Here is a 15,717-nt window from a genome sequence, read left to right as displayed (position 1 = left end):
TGTAACATCCCACATTGACTAACGGAGAGGCGTTGATGTGCCTTATATATACATGCCCATCTCTATCTAGCACGAGGCCTTTTAGGAGCTCACTGGCTTTGAAGTCAAGGGAACTCTGAAGTTAAGCAAGTTGAGGGTTAAAGCAATCCTAGGATGGGTGACCCACTGGGAAGTTGCTCGTGAGTTCTCAGAAACAAAACCATGAGAGCAGAGAGGAGGGCCCAAAGCGGGCAATATCGTGCTACGGCGGAGCCAATCCTGGGATGTGACAATTAGATAGGATCCATCCCGAATTTTCCAAAACCCGAGATGAATCCTGTGGAAATTCCGACATCACCCCGATGTCGGACCCAGTCACTAAAACTAAAGCCTCTTTTCCCAAAAGGAATAAGGGCACGAGACTTTCTGCCGAAATTTTGACAGAGTCTCCCTTGTAAATTGAACATTCCCTAAATTCTCAACCTATAATAAAACACAAATTAAAAAAACCACACTGCAGTTAACATGAAATAGCTTCCCACAAATTTCTAGCATGCATCAACTACCATCTCCATGGTAATCACATAATCTCCCCATACGCCAGAACATCCAACACCACATATGTGGTCTGTCAACACGCCGGATAACCTATGCCACGTGTGACCTAACCATCACATAATCTTCCCCATATGTCGGAACATCCAACCCCACGTATGGGGTCTGTCAACACGCCAGATAACCTACGACACGTATGGGGTCTATCAACACGCGGGATAACCTACGCCACATGTGACATAACAATCACATAATCTCCCCCATACGCCGGAACATCCAAAGCCACGTATGAGGTCTGTTCTCACGCCGGATAACCTACGCCACGTAGGACCTAACAGTCACAAAATCTCCCAATACGCTGGAACATCCGACGCCACTTATAGGGTCTGTCAACACGCCGGATAACTTACGCCACATGTGACCTAACAATCAAATTAGTAAAGACGAGGACATCCTATGGGCTAGCCCCCTGAGCCACGGCGTGACCCTACCAGTCCTCATTCCTTACATGGATAATATGCCTACAAAACGCCAGGCTTGTTAACAGTTTATTCACTCATAATTTAACAAACATATAGTTTTGTAGAATATAGACCATACTACACGGAATTAAGTTGTGAATATAGTATGCAATGCCATTCTTACATGAGAGGATGCTTATTATGCAAGTCTCCTTGGTAATGGCGGCGGCCGCGGCTACAGCAGCTCAATTAGCTTTACCAAACTGCCCGGACAAGTGCGGAAATGTCACAATTCCATACCCATTTGGCGTTACTGAAAAGTGTTCCATGGGACGTAATTTTTCCATCAGTTGCGCGACTAACAAGACAGCATTCTTGGGGACAAGCAACATTTCTGTTACCAACATATCCGTGGATCTCGGTGAGATCCAAGTACAGCAGTATAGGGCCCATGACTGCTACTACGAGCTGGGCCGTTGGTACAACACCCCGAAGTTATGGGTGGCTCCTCCTTACACCATTTCCGGTACCAAAAACAAGTTCATGGCCGTTGGTTGCGATACTTATGCAACTTTTAGAGGCTACCGTGCAAACCAAGAAAGAGTCATCACCGGTTGCATGTCCTTGTGTGACAGCCTCAACAGTGTTGAGCAAGATTCTTGTTCTGGCATCGGGTGTTGCCAAACTTCCATCCCCGACGGTCTTAAAAATCTTACTGTGACGTTGGGAAGCTATTACAATCATACGTATATTAGGGGCTTTAACCCCTGCAGCTACGCCTTTGTTGTGCAAGAAGGCCACTTCAGATTCTCCAATACAAGTTTTCAACTACTCAAACACACAGAGCAGCTTCCAATGATCCTTAACTGGGAAATTGGAAATGAAACATGCGATGCAGCTCAAGAGGCGACCCAGAATTCTTTATGCAAGGCACATAGCAAGTGTGTCAAACCCAATAATCGCTCTACAGGTTACATTTGCCAGTGCTTGCCAGGTTATGAAGGGAACCCTTACCTCCCCAATGGTTGCCAAGGTGTGTACCAGATTTTGCAAAGAAGGGGATCCCTCTTCTAAAGCTCTATGTAATATTACATAAATAGTTTTGCAGGGTGTACACGTATAGTCCATTAAGTATGAACTTAAATATAGACGGAAAGGCAGTATGGGCATCCTTAATATAGAAAAACTCCGTCGGATGTTATAGCTCAAAATTGGGTTGATGCATATGGGTTTTATTTTCTTTTCAGATATTGATGAGTGCAAGGCTTCAAACTCCTGCAGTATTGGAGTGTGCGTAAATTCCCCTGGAGGTTATTCTTGTCAATGTCCCAAAGGGTATAAAAACGACGGCATGAATCCGAAGAGTTGCAACAAAGACTATCGATCAAAGACCATTCTCCTGCTTATCATTTCATTAGGTACGTATGCTTTATTTACATGTTAACATGCACCTTATATATGATCATAGCCAAAAATTCGAACTTTAATCTATTTTTATTTTTAACATCTAGCACCCATATTTATGTTATTTATCTTTTTTATCCAAAATTCTAACCTAAGCACTATCTAGACTACAGAAGCAACATCTATCAATGAAAGTTGAAACAGCCCAATTAATGTGCCTCATCAAAAGTGCTAGGTGAAGTTATTGATTATTGGATTCCTATGATTTTTTCAATTTGTTTAGTGATTCGGTTTAGATTGAATTCAACCTGAGTCTAAGTCCGTCCTAAAGTCTCACCCTTTGAGGTGGGACTTGTAGGATCCAATATATTGGCATGCATGACTCTTGTCTATTTTAAGTCAAGTCCAGCGCCACAACATGGGAGTATCTCAATTAATATATGCTCTGTATGTATGTGCTTTTCTTATTATCAATCTATCTTTAATTCCCCACCCTAAAAAATATTAGATAAACACGTAAATTAATAAAATCAAATTAGTTGTGATTTTCAATTATGTGCAGGTGTCAGCACAGGGTTATTGATTTTGCTGGGGGCAATTTCATGGTTATATTGCGGTCTGCAAAGAAGAAAGTTCATCAAACTCAAAGAAAAATACTTTAAAGAAAATGGTGGTTTATTGTTAGAACAACACCTTGCTAGCCAAGGAGGCTCTATGGAGACAACCAGGATCTTTACAGAAGAAGCACTTGAAAAGGCCACAAACAATTACCATGAAAGTACAGTGCTTGGTGAAGGAGGCTATGGAACTGTTTACAAAGGAATATTAGCAGATAACGAAGTGGTTGCCATAAAGAAGTCCAAAATTGGTGCCTCAACCCAGAAGGAGCAGTTTGTTAATGAGATGATTGTTCTTTCTCAAATCAACCATAGAAATGTGGTGAGGCTATTGGGTTGCTGTTTAGAGACACCAGTTCCTTTACTAGTTTATGAGTTCGTCACCAATGGCACTCTTTTCGCCCACATTCATAATATAAGGGACAAAAGATCATCACTTCCATGGGACTTAAGAATGAAGATAGCAACAGAAACTTCGGGAGCACTAGCATACTTACACTCCTCCACTTCCATGCCAATCATACACCGGGATGTCAAAACAACGAACATACTGTTAGATGAAAATTACACAGCGAAAGTGTCAGACTTTGGAGCTTCAAAATTGATTCCCGTGGATCAAACTCAACTAACAACTTTAGTGCAGGGGACACTCGGATACTTAGACCCCGAATACTTCCTTTCAAATCAACTAACGGAAAAGAGTGATGTTTATAGTTTTGGAGTTGTCCTAGCAGAGCTACTAACAAGTAGAGTAGCAATTTGTTTTGACAGGCCTGAGGCAGAGAGAAACCTAGCAAACTTCTTTGTTTGTTCAGTGGAGGAAGATCGCTTGAATCAAATTCTTGACGATGACATAGTCAACGATGGAAATATTGAGACTCTGAAAAATGTGGCCATTCTCGCTAAAAGATGCTTGAGGTTACAAGGGGAGGAAAGGCCTACAATGAAAGAGGTAGCCTTGGAGCTAGAAGGCATGAGAATTATGGCAAAACATCCATGGGGGAAAGCTGATTGTCCAGAAGAGACTGAGCACTTGCTTGGTTCAGGCAAGTCAGATGCTTATCGTGTGGATGATACAGCAGCAGATTGTGGTCATGCTAGTGGTACAAGTAGTGGATATGACAGCATGCAAATCCAGATGTTAACGTCGTATGGTGATGGGCGATAATCGATTGCTAGGGTCTAGTTGATATGTATATGCTAGAAATAAACCAATATGTTGTTCTTTGTTGGTCTTATTGGTTATGTTATGAATTCAAGATGTGTTTTCTGTCAGTGATATATGATGAGTTGAGAAATTATACTTTTTCAAAAATGACCCCAGACTTAATCAAATCTACCTTTTTTTTTAATTTTCTAGAAATCAGTAAAGGTTGATAAGTTCTTGGAGGTTTACCGGTCAACCTTTTCCTTCATTTATAAACATCATAAAAACTTTTCAGCAATTCTCATTTCTAATTTTAAAAGAAAAAATAAACCAACTCTAATAAAATTACTTGACTTGACTTCGCCCCCGCCGTCGCCTGTTGACTATTTATCGAGTCGGATGTTTTATTGCATTTATTTATACTAATTCTTGAAAAATAACTAGTCGGGGTGAAAAAAAAAAAAAACATTATTAACAGAGACAAATGAGTTAATTAGAAAGACCGTTTCCCACATAAGCCGAAATGCCACCACGCGTCTTAATTCCTTCCACATAAAAGGCCAGCGTTGTTGGCTGTTTTCTTCACTCAAAAATCATCCCAAAACATTAGCACAATTTGTAGCATATATAGTATTACTTACAAGGATTTAATTGCTGCAGCCTGCATACATACAATATGAAGAGGATGCTAATTATTTTGCAGCTCTCTTTGGTCATGGTGGGATTGGTTGTGATATTACTATTAGCAACTCCAATTGCAACAGCAGCTCAAGCCCTGCCTGGCTGCCAAGATCATTGTGGCAATCTCACAATCCCATATCCATTTGGCATAGGCCCTGGCTGCTACCTCCAACCCGAATTCAACATCACTTGCAACCAATCCACCCAGCCCCCAACAGCAAATTTGAAGACAAGCAATATCAAAATCACCAACATATCCCTTGAAGAGGGTGAGCTCCAAATTCTGCAATATGTAGCCGAAGACTGTTACAACGCTCAGGGCAACCGGACCAGCGGAATCGTTCCCAGGCTGCAGGTGTCTCCTCCCTACACCATCTCCCATACCAAGAACAAGTTCTACGCCCTTGGCTGCGACACGTTAGCGTATTTTACTGGCTACCGGGGCAACCAACGGTACACGACGGGGTGCATGTCCATATGTGATAGTCTAGATATGGCTGTTGACGAGCAGGATACTTGCTCCGGCGTAGGCTGTTGCCAAGTGTCCATCCCTAGCGGACTGAAAAATCAGACTGTCATGTTGACAAGCCCTACAAATCGCACGGGCATATGGGACTCTAACCCTTGCAGCTACGCGTTTATTGTGCAAGCTGACCGCTTCGAATTCAGTCGTACGAGTTTGCAACTGATGAACAACAAAAGTTTGCTTCCGGCGGTTCTTAATTGGGAAATTGGGAATCAGTCATGTGACACAGCTAAAAAGAGCGAAGGTTTTGCATGCAAGGGAAATAGCAACTGTACTACTGTTGGGTCGGCAGGTTACATTTGCAAGTGCATGCCAGGTTACCATGGGAATCCATACCACCCAGATGGTTGCCAAGGTGTGTATATATATATGTTTCAATATTTCCTGCTAAATATTCTAACTTTTTTTTCTTCCAAGAATACTACATTCGGTTTTTACCTAAGTTACATTGATGCTGGAAAAGCTAAAATTGGCATTTTACCTGATGTTTGGCTTTCCATACTATCTTTCAGATACTGATGAGTGCAAGGATTCAAACCCCTGCCCTATCGGAACGTGCATAAATTTACTGGGAAATTATTCTTGTAAATGTCCCGAAGGGTACAAAAATGACGTCATGGATGAAAAGAAATGCATCAAAGACAACAATAGTTCAAAGATCATTCTCCCGCTCGTTATTTCATTGGGTATGCCTCTTAATTAACATGGTAACATGCATCATAAAATCATATCCTAAATTTATTTTTACTGACAATTTCGGATCCGAATCCGAAATTCTCATAACGTTTTTCCTTATTATTACAGAATAAGAAATCCACACATAGGTCATGCTAGCTGCTGTTCCAATTTCAGTCCTTTTAATATAATATATATTGGAAGTTTTCCCTTTTTAGTACTAAACATTTTTAACAACTTATAAATATTGATTAATCTCAGTAAGAAGACTTATGACATTTTCGTTGTGATATAACATATCATTTTGACGATAACAAACTCTTAAACCAAATGAGATAGTTGTAATGTTATTTAATTATCTGCAGGTGCCAGTGGAGGCTTCTTGCTTTTACTGGTTGGAAGTTTATGGATATATTGGGGTATGCAGAGAAGAAAGTTCATCAAACTCAAAGAGAAATACTTCAAAGAAAATGGCGGCTTATTATTACAACAACAACTCGCTAGTCAAGGAGGCTCTATGGAAACAACAAAACTCTTTACAGCAGAAGAACTTGAGAAGGCCACGAACAATTACCACGAAAGTAGAATCCTTGGTGAAGGAGGCTATGGAACGGTTTACAAAGGAATATTACCAGATAACAGCGTGGTTGCCATAAAGAAGTCAAAAGTTAATGGTGCGCCAGCTCAGAGTGACGTTTTTATTAATGAGGTGATTGTTCTTTCTCAAATCAAGCACAGAAATGTGGTGAGGTTATTAGGTTGTTGTTTAGAGACACCGGCGCCATTACTGGTTTACGAGTTCATTGTTGAAGGCACTCTTTCTGAGCACATCCATAAAAAAATTGACAAAAGATCATCACTTTCGTGGGAGCTGCGATTGAATATAGCGACAGAAACAGCAGGAGCACTAGCATACTTACACTCCTCTGCTCTTATGCAAATTATCCACCGAGATGTGAAAGCAACAAACATATTATTAGATGAACATTACACGGCAAAAGTGTCCGACTTTGGAGCTTCAAGATTGATCCCTCTAGATCAAACTCAACTAACAACGTTAGTGCAAGGAACACTTGGATACTTAGACCCCGAATACTTCCTTACGAATCAACTGACGGAAAAGAGTGACGTTTATAGCTTCGGAGTTGTCCTTATGGAGCTATTGACAAGCAAAGTGGCACTTTCTTTCGCCAGGCCCGAGGAAGACATAAACCTAGCCAACTTCTTTGTTCGTTTCATGGAGGAAGATCGCTTGAATGAGGTTCTTGATGATGACATAGTCAACGAGAGAAACGTTGAGACACTAAAAAAGGTGGCAGAAGTCGCAAAAAGATGTGTAAGGTTAAAAGGGCAGGACAGGCCTAGCATGAAAGAAGTGGCAATGGAGCTAGAGGGAATGAGAGTTACACCAAAGCAACCATGGGGAAAATCTGAAGTTTCAAGTCCAGAAGACACTGAGCACTTACTTGGTTCAGCTATGAATTCAGACGCTTATTTTGTGGATGTTAGAGGTGATTTTGGTTCTAGAGGTGCAACTATTGGTACAACCAGTGGGTACGATAGCATGCAAATCCAAATGGTAATGCCATATGATGGGCGATAGTTGACTGACTTAATGTTGCTAGTGTCTAATGATCATGTAGTTAGGGAATCTAAACCACTATTAATTTGTTCATTCTCTTGTAAATATTTTTTGTGTGTGCATAAATATGTACTAGATGTATATCCTGTTCTTTGTTGGTCTTATTGGTTTTGAAAGGACCCGCCCCGAATTTTCCCATAATCCGAGACGAATCCTTTGGAATTCCTGACATCACCCCGATGCCGGGCCCACTCACTAAAGACCGGGACTTTCTGCCGAAATTTCGGCAGAGTCTCCCCTATAAATTGGACATTTCCCAAAATTTATACCTGCATAAAAACACAATTTATATCCCCAACTGGCAGCATGCACAATATATTTTCATGCAAATCACACAAATGGCCTTCGGCCTTCCAATAATTCTTAACTAACTACCCAGCAATTCAAATACCCATTTATGACTAACATTTAGTCTGCGGCTGCGCCTAATGACCTTAGGCTGCCTACGTACCCTCCTTGAGGGATCAAGCCACACGTAGTTCTCCCGTAAAACCTAATTCCACACTTAGGCGATACCTCATTTCATTTCTCTGTATTCCACATAATCTCCCCATACGCCGGTACAACCAACGCCACGTATGGGGTCTGTCAACACGCCGGATAACCTACGCCATGTGCGACCATGCCATACTATCACATATCTCCCCATACGCCGGTACAACCAACGCCACGTATGGGGTCTGTCTCAACGCCGGATAACCTACGCCACGTGAGACCTACACGTCATATCACATAACTCCCCATACGCCGGTACAACCAACGCCACGTATGGGGCCTGTCCCAACGCCGGATAACCTACGCCACGCGGGACCTCAACATCATATCACATAACTCCCCATACGCCGGTACAACCAACGCCACGTATGGGGCCTGTCGACACGCCGGATAACCTACGCCACGTGCGACCTCAACACAATATCTACAATATCTCCCCATACGCCGGTACAACCAACGCCACGTATGGGGTCTGTCCACACGCCGGATAACCTACGCCACGTGGGACCTAACTTTCACTTGGTGGTGCTTATAGTGAATCCAAAATCCGGGGAGGTACTTAAGGTAGTGCATATTGCACTCCAACTGACGTTCTAGACTCTGTTGTACCCTTGTACAACCATATAATTATATTTTAATTCTAATATTGCGTAACTCCCAACCAAGGGTCAAAACTACCCTAACCCTGGTCACCCGGGCCCACGGGGACCACGACCTCCAAACTCCGATCCGAAAGTTCCTATGGGTTCTATAAATTATAGGACACTTGTCCTGCAAGTTTGGTTCAGATCGGACGGTCGGATCGCTCACGATCGCACGATCTAACGGTTAATATAAAATATAAACTTTAAATTATTGAATCGGAACATCCGGGGCTCCAATTCACGATCCGTGAATTCCTACACGATCCTAGAATTACCCAGATTAACATATATTAAATTTGGGACCATCCGACGGTCCCAACCTATCGAACCCGGATAACGCCCGATAGGCGATATCCGTTCGATAGTCAAACGACGTCCGAATTGAGATCCGCGAAATCCTACGCGCTCGTGACGGCACGAGGACCTCAAAACTGCCCAGAGACACGCCACCACCCTGGCCCACGCGCCGCCACACGCGCGGGCAGACCGGGTGTCCAAAGCGATTACGGTCCGTCGAAAAATCTTGGAACCGAGACTCCAAACTCCTACCCTAGGTAAAACACCCCATTTGGAGCCACTTTTGTTCTTGGACCACCCCCAAAAAATGGCCGGAAATGGCCGATTACGGCGGCCGAAGTTCGGCCGATTTTCAATTCGAAAATCGAATTGCCTACGCTATGAATCGATCAATTCCTACCCAACCAGCAGCTAGAACATGCAGAGGATGAATTTCCATACCTGGATCGCCAGAAATGGCGGCCGGAGGAGGGAGATCGGAGCCGGCGAAGTTTCCGGGCGAAAATCGCCATTTTCCGGCGGCTGGAGCGGCGGCCGATCTCGGGGGAGGGCTGGGTCGTGACGCCGAGGCCGAGCCGGTCCTTTTGGCACCGGTCCCGACCGCAGCCGCGGCCGGTGGCCGGAGATACGAGAGAGAGAGAGAGAGAGCCGACGGGAGAGAGAGAGAAGTCGCGGGAGAGAGAGAGAGAGAGAGAGAGAGAAAAACCAGGTTTTTTATAAAAAATCTCATTTCGAAATATTTACGGTTATGCCACTAGGTTTCTTTTGACCATATCTCTCTCGTTACAACTCCGATTCGAGCCCACTACGTGTCTATGAACTCGTCTCAGCACGACCTATCCAAAAATACAAGTCACGGTCCCAAACTCTCTCCGGTTAAAAATGTGACTAAAATACCCTTAAATAATTAAATAATTAAATAAGGGTTAAATTTGGGGAAATTTGGGATCGGGGTGTTACAGGTTTATTGATTCTTTGAACTCAATATGTCTTGCACACAGTATTTACATGTTATATCAGCTGGGAATTTGTCACTCTTGTGAGTTCAAGATGATTTTGCAAATGTCTATAGAATGAGTTGGATCTGAATTACAAATGTCTAACGAACTTTTGGTAACCTGCATTATTCGTTTCTCAAATGAATACAACATGTAGCAGTATTCTGCAATAAACCAACATTCTTGATTGGACTGTGGACTTCGGACTCAAGTCAGAATCGGATTTACAGATGGACATTTCGTGACGAAATTACATTTAGCGGCGATTGTTTTCGCTGCTAGCCATCGCAAAATTACCCTTTAGAAGCGGCTATCAAAGTCGTCGCTAAAGATCCATAGGATAATTTGAACAGCCCTCTTCCTGTGCCTTGACCCAAAACAAGTTAATTTGGGTAATCTTGAGTGGTTTCTTTCCGTACAGATTTTACTAGAGCTAATTTTTTGGTTTTATGAAAAGATTGTGCATATATAAAACACTTAGCCAGGCTTGATTTCTAATGCCGAATTCCCCAACACCCTTTCTCATTTGCGTAAGTTTCACTACAATACATGGAATAAACACTATTTTCAAAACTACAGAGAATATACACTGTTGTAAATTAAGCGGGAAACAACTAAAATGCCACCCATTCAAAGCTTTTGGAATTAAGTACTGTTAAACACCGTAACATTTGCTTTGGTTCGGTCAGTGTATTGCATAAGCTGCTGATTCGGAGTAGAAAGCCTGCTGAAAAACTTCATCATTGAAAAGCAAATGTAAGTTCTGTGACATTTTCTATATGAAAATAAACTTCAATCACCTTAACCTTTCTTTCAAAATCCACTGGGCAAACCTAGCAAAAGACCAGGAACAGCTACAAAGACATTTAAAAAACCTCCCTTCCCCTTTTTGACAAGGAAAGCCTTTTAAGCAGGAAAACATATCAGGAAGCAGTTATGAATATACAAAATTGGACTGCATTCTCTTGATTAAGAGCTAATTATGACTTACCATTGCCTATATAGCAGCTTGATTAGTATGGTTCACACACCCCAACCCACACGAAACCATTTCTATAGCTAAGCGATTTTCAAGTTCTACAGTTTACAAATACTGTAGGGACAGGGAAACGGTATTCCAAAAGTAATTTCATGCTTTAGTGCACAAGAACAATCAAGACTGAGGTAGTACATGCTTTTAGTTTTAATCATGATGCACAAAGAATTGAATTTGTGCAATGTGAACTTAAGAAGATAAACATGTTGACTTTGATTTGTCCCCCACAATACACAAGTAATATCCCTCCTCCTTCTCAGCCAATGACACTTAATGCCATGTTCTTCCCCTTTCATGCAACCAGTGGCAACTCCTGGCATAAACTTTCAGATATATAGGGCACCAAGACATGATTAATTTCATGTTTTCTAGATGACAAAGGCATGTAGATCAAATAACAAAATAATTAACATACCAATCATCAAACTAAAAGAGCCAAGAGGTCATCCAAAATCTATATGAGGGAATAAAATTCTTCGTTTCTGTTAGAATTGAAGGGGAAAAACAAAGTGATTTTATTATATTTGAAGGAGAATAGTACATGGCTCGGTGTAGGCTAATTGGCCTTCTACACTTAACATATTGGCTTATTGGCTTATTGACCACTACACTTGATTTAGAATAGTATGGGCTATTTGGCCCTACACTTGGATTAGTTTGAGTTATTTGGCCCTTAAAGGCTAATTGGCCCTTACACTTTGATTAGTGAGCTTATTGGCTCTCAACATAGTTTGATTTCGGTAGCTCTTGGCTCCCTAATAGTTTGGGAGTTGATTGGTTCTACTCCCCCACATGCATGACTTAGTTTGGGTCGGGTAGCTTGTAGCACCCTAAAAGTTTGGGAGTTCTTCGTTAGACTCCACCATGATTTATTGCATTGCATGCCTATTTATAGGCATGCTTTGCCGACATCACCAAGTCCACCGATTGGTCTTTTGCTCCAACCACATGTTCAACCGACATAGTTGGTGAACTTCTCCACAATTCCTTGCTGCATGCTTTCTTGGTTTTTTTGGAACTTTCTTCAAACTTTTAGATTTTTCTACAAATATGCATTAATTTCAACAGTTTCATCAAACATTCTTAAACTCCATTAACATGTGAACAAAATTGATATTGGGTAATCCAATCACAAATACTATCACCAAATTTTAATTGTTCATAGGGAGCAACGTAACCCCTAGCTTCTGTTATCTCTATTTCCATTAAACTAAGAAGATGACTTATAAGAAGGTCATTTTCGAAACGTCCAACTAAACTGAAATTGAAACTCAACTTCATTGAATTAAAATACTAAAGATTGAACCATAGGATTGAAGTTTCCACAAAACGCAATTAGCAACGACACAACACAAGTGGAGGCTGGAGCCCATACAATCTCATACCCACAATATTCAAAACCAAGTTTAAAATATATCAAAAACATACTGAAACTCTATTAAAATGTGAACAAAATTGACAATGGTACTCCAATGTTTAACTAGGGAACTTCCAGAAAAAGAAAAATTAAGGGCCTCTAAAACAAAACTAAATTCATGAACGATTTCTAACTTTCTTGATGCGGCGCTGGGTGTCACACCCTGGACCGGCTCCGCCGTAGCAGGATATTGTCCGCTTTGGGCCTGGCTACATTCTCACCAGCCCGCACGGTTTTGTTTCTGGGAGCTCACGAAGCAACTTCCCAGGGTGGTCACCCATCCTGGGATTGCTCCAGCCTCCAACTCGCTTAACTTCGGAGTTCCTACGAACCCGAAGCCAGTGAGCTCCCAAAAGGCCTCCTCTAAGTTCAGAGTGGCGCAGCGGACTGCCCAACTTCACCTAACAAGATATTGTCCGCTCTGGGCTGGGCCGACGCCCCCCCTCACGGATTTGTTCCTGGGAGCTCACAGAGCAACTTCCCAGGGTGGTCACCCATCCTGGGATTGCTCTAGCCTCAAACTCGCTTAACTTTGGAGTTCCTACGAACCCAAAGCCAGTGAGCTCCCAAGAGGCCTCCTACTAGATGGATGCGAGGTGTGCCATATAAGGCACATCACCCCCTCTCCGTTTGGTCGATGTGGGATCTTACACTGGGGGTTTTTTGTTTTTCTGCTAGGGTTAGAGAGAGATCAGAGAAAAAGACCACCAACTTGTTAAATGGCTTGTTAGCAGTTTATTCACTCATAATTCAACAAACATATAGTTGAGAAATTATACCTTTTACAAAAATGACCCCTTACTTAATCAAATCTACCATTTTTTTAATTTTCTAGAAACCAGTAAAGGTTGATAAGTTCTTAGAGGTTTACCGGTCAACCTTTTCCTTCATTTAAACATCACAAAAACTTTTCAGCAATTCTTATTTCTAATTTTTTTTTAAAAATGAAACCAATTCTAATAAAATTACTTGACTTCATTTCCTGACAAGACTCGACCCGGAATTCCTCGGAAATCGGGATGGATTCCTTCTTGTTACCGACATCACCTTGATGTCAGGCCCCCTAAACTCTAAAGTCTCCCCTGGAAATTGAACAAACTCAACAAAAATTCAATATGCATAATATACATAATATAATCCCAACAAGCAGCATGCTTTTAACATTTTACAGTAAACACAACACGGCCTCCGGCTTCACAAATAAAACCTGATATGGGCAATAACAGAGCATCTACTGAATTTAGTTTACAAGGACAACCAGTTGAGTAAAAAGAAATTACTCTAAGACTAATCTATTGATGTAAACGATTCGGCCTTCAAACACCCCTAGCAACCTTCCTTAAGCGACTACTGTCTGGGGGGCGCAAAATAGAAAACATGTGAGTGGACAAAAATAAAGTTTGCATTTAAAACAACATAATAACCCCACCGAACGTGTAAAAATAATGCTCAAGACATGCAGGTTCATAATTCATAATCAAATGCTCAAAAACAATAATCTCTTAAACCCATTGAACCCAAAAATCACTCAAACCATAAACTTTATCCCCAATATTATACTACTCTTACCAGCCTACTACATATGCTCTAATTACTTTACACTCACCCCAATATAAAACCTAAAGTCTCCCTTGGAAATTGAACAAACTCAACAAAAATTCAATATGCATAATATACATAATATAATCCCAACAAGCAGCATGCTTTTAACATTTTACAGTAAACACAACACGGCCTCCGGCTTCACAAATAAAACCTGATATGGGCAATAACAGAGCATCTACTGAATTTAGTTTACAAGGACAACCAGTTGAGTAAAAAGAAATTACTCTAAGACTAATCTATTGATGTAAACGATTCGGCCTTCAAACACCCCTAGCAACCTTCCTTAAGCGACTACTGTCTGGGGGGCGCAAAATAGAAAACATGTGAGTGGACAAAAATAAAGTTTGCATTTAAAACAACATAATAACCCCACCGAATGTGTAAAAATAATGCTCAAGACATGCAGGTTCATAATTCATAATCAAATGCTCAAAAACAATAATCTCTTAAACCCATTGAACCCAAAAATCACTCAAACCATAAACTTTATCCCCAATATTATACTACTCTTACCAGCCTACTACATATGCTCTAATTACTTTACACTCACACCTATATATATATATATATATAACTATAGATATGTCATATTCTTCTCACTACCTAGGTATCGTGGAAACAATCCAATCTGGGGATTGTTTGACTAGCCCGCAAGATTTCCAGGTGCTATCCTGCGTCTAGAGATGAGTGGTCCAACCGGGGGACGAAACTCCATAGCTCAGACACTGGAACATCCAACGCCATGTGTACCTTCAATACTAAGTCCTACGCACGCAGACTACATCATCACACACCGAAACATCCAACGCCATGTGTGATGATTCCAAGCAATATACCTAATTTTCCCATACGCCAGAAATGCCAACGCCACGTATGGGAAGTGTCTCACACGCCGGAACATCCAACGTTACGTGTGAGACTAATAATAACATGTTCTTCCCACACGCCAGAAATTCCAACGCCACGTGTGGGAAGCCTAGTAACTGGGGAAGGTGCTTACATAGTGTAATCATACAACTTCTCTCAACAACTCCTCATACTCAAGTCCTTCCACAATCTCACCTCAACAACCCAAGTACCGCACATATAGACAATATATATAGCCTTTTCCCAAAATCCATACAAACATACTCCTGATACTGAAATATGTCAAACCCACAATATATTTCCAAAGTGCTATACGAACATCAAATTCAACATTTGCATATTAATATATCCAATATACCATTTAAAACATTATGCATAAATCTTTCCTCAATAAGACCATGCGTATGATTGAAAACAAAGTCCACTCACAGATAGTCCCAAGCTGCTTGACGCTGAGAGGGTCCCACCTGCGGAGTACGTGCGGTCGGAGCACCTAATTCGAGATACGAATCCTTAATTAGTATAAAACACTTTGAAACGAAAATTATAATTTAAATATTTAAATCCCCAAGTTCCTAGTGCGTGTACATTGAACAAGGTATTCTGAGGTCCATCTACACGTTAAGAAATACGTCTTGAAAGTTTGATCTGGAAAAGACGGTTATCGGAAA

At 41.4% G+C, this 15,717-nt stretch overlaps 2 protein-coding genes across 2 annotated transcripts; both read left to right on the top strand.

The window, feature by feature from the left end:
- The first annotated feature begins 1,166 nt into the window (after nucleotides 1-1,166).
- On the top strand, nucleotides 1,167-4,184 carry LOC117624285 (putative wall-associated receptor kinase-like 16). Its single transcript, XM_034355438.1, has 3 exons — nucleotides 1,167-2,028; nucleotides 2,243-2,413; nucleotides 2,962-4,184. Exons 1-3 carry the CDS (start codon nucleotides 1,167-1,169, stop codon nucleotides 4,182-4,184), a joined length of 2,256 nt encoding a protein of 751 aa, XP_034211329.1.
- Nucleotides 4,185-4,839: 655 nt separating this feature from the next.
- On the top strand, nucleotides 4,840-7,648 carry LOC117624283 (putative wall-associated receptor kinase-like 16). Its single transcript, XM_034355436.1, has 3 exons — nucleotides 4,840-5,725; nucleotides 5,883-6,056; nucleotides 6,411-7,648. The coding sequence occupies exons 1-3, from the start codon at nucleotides 4,840-4,842 to the stop codon at nucleotides 7,646-7,648; spliced, it is 2,298 nt and encodes a 765-aa protein (XP_034211327.1).
- Nucleotides 7,649-15,717: the final 8,069 nt, after the last annotated feature.

The sequence above is a fragment of the Prunus dulcis genome, chromosome 4 (genome assembly GCF_902201215.1).
Source record: "Prunus dulcis chromosome 4, ALMONDv2, whole genome shotgun sequence".
NCBI classification, from domain to species: domain Eukaryota; kingdom Viridiplantae; phylum Streptophyta; class Magnoliopsida; order Rosales; family Rosaceae; genus Prunus; species Prunus dulcis.
The sequence above is the reverse complement of the archived record's forward strand: the minus strand, read 5'-3'. Positions and strand labels throughout refer to the sequence as shown.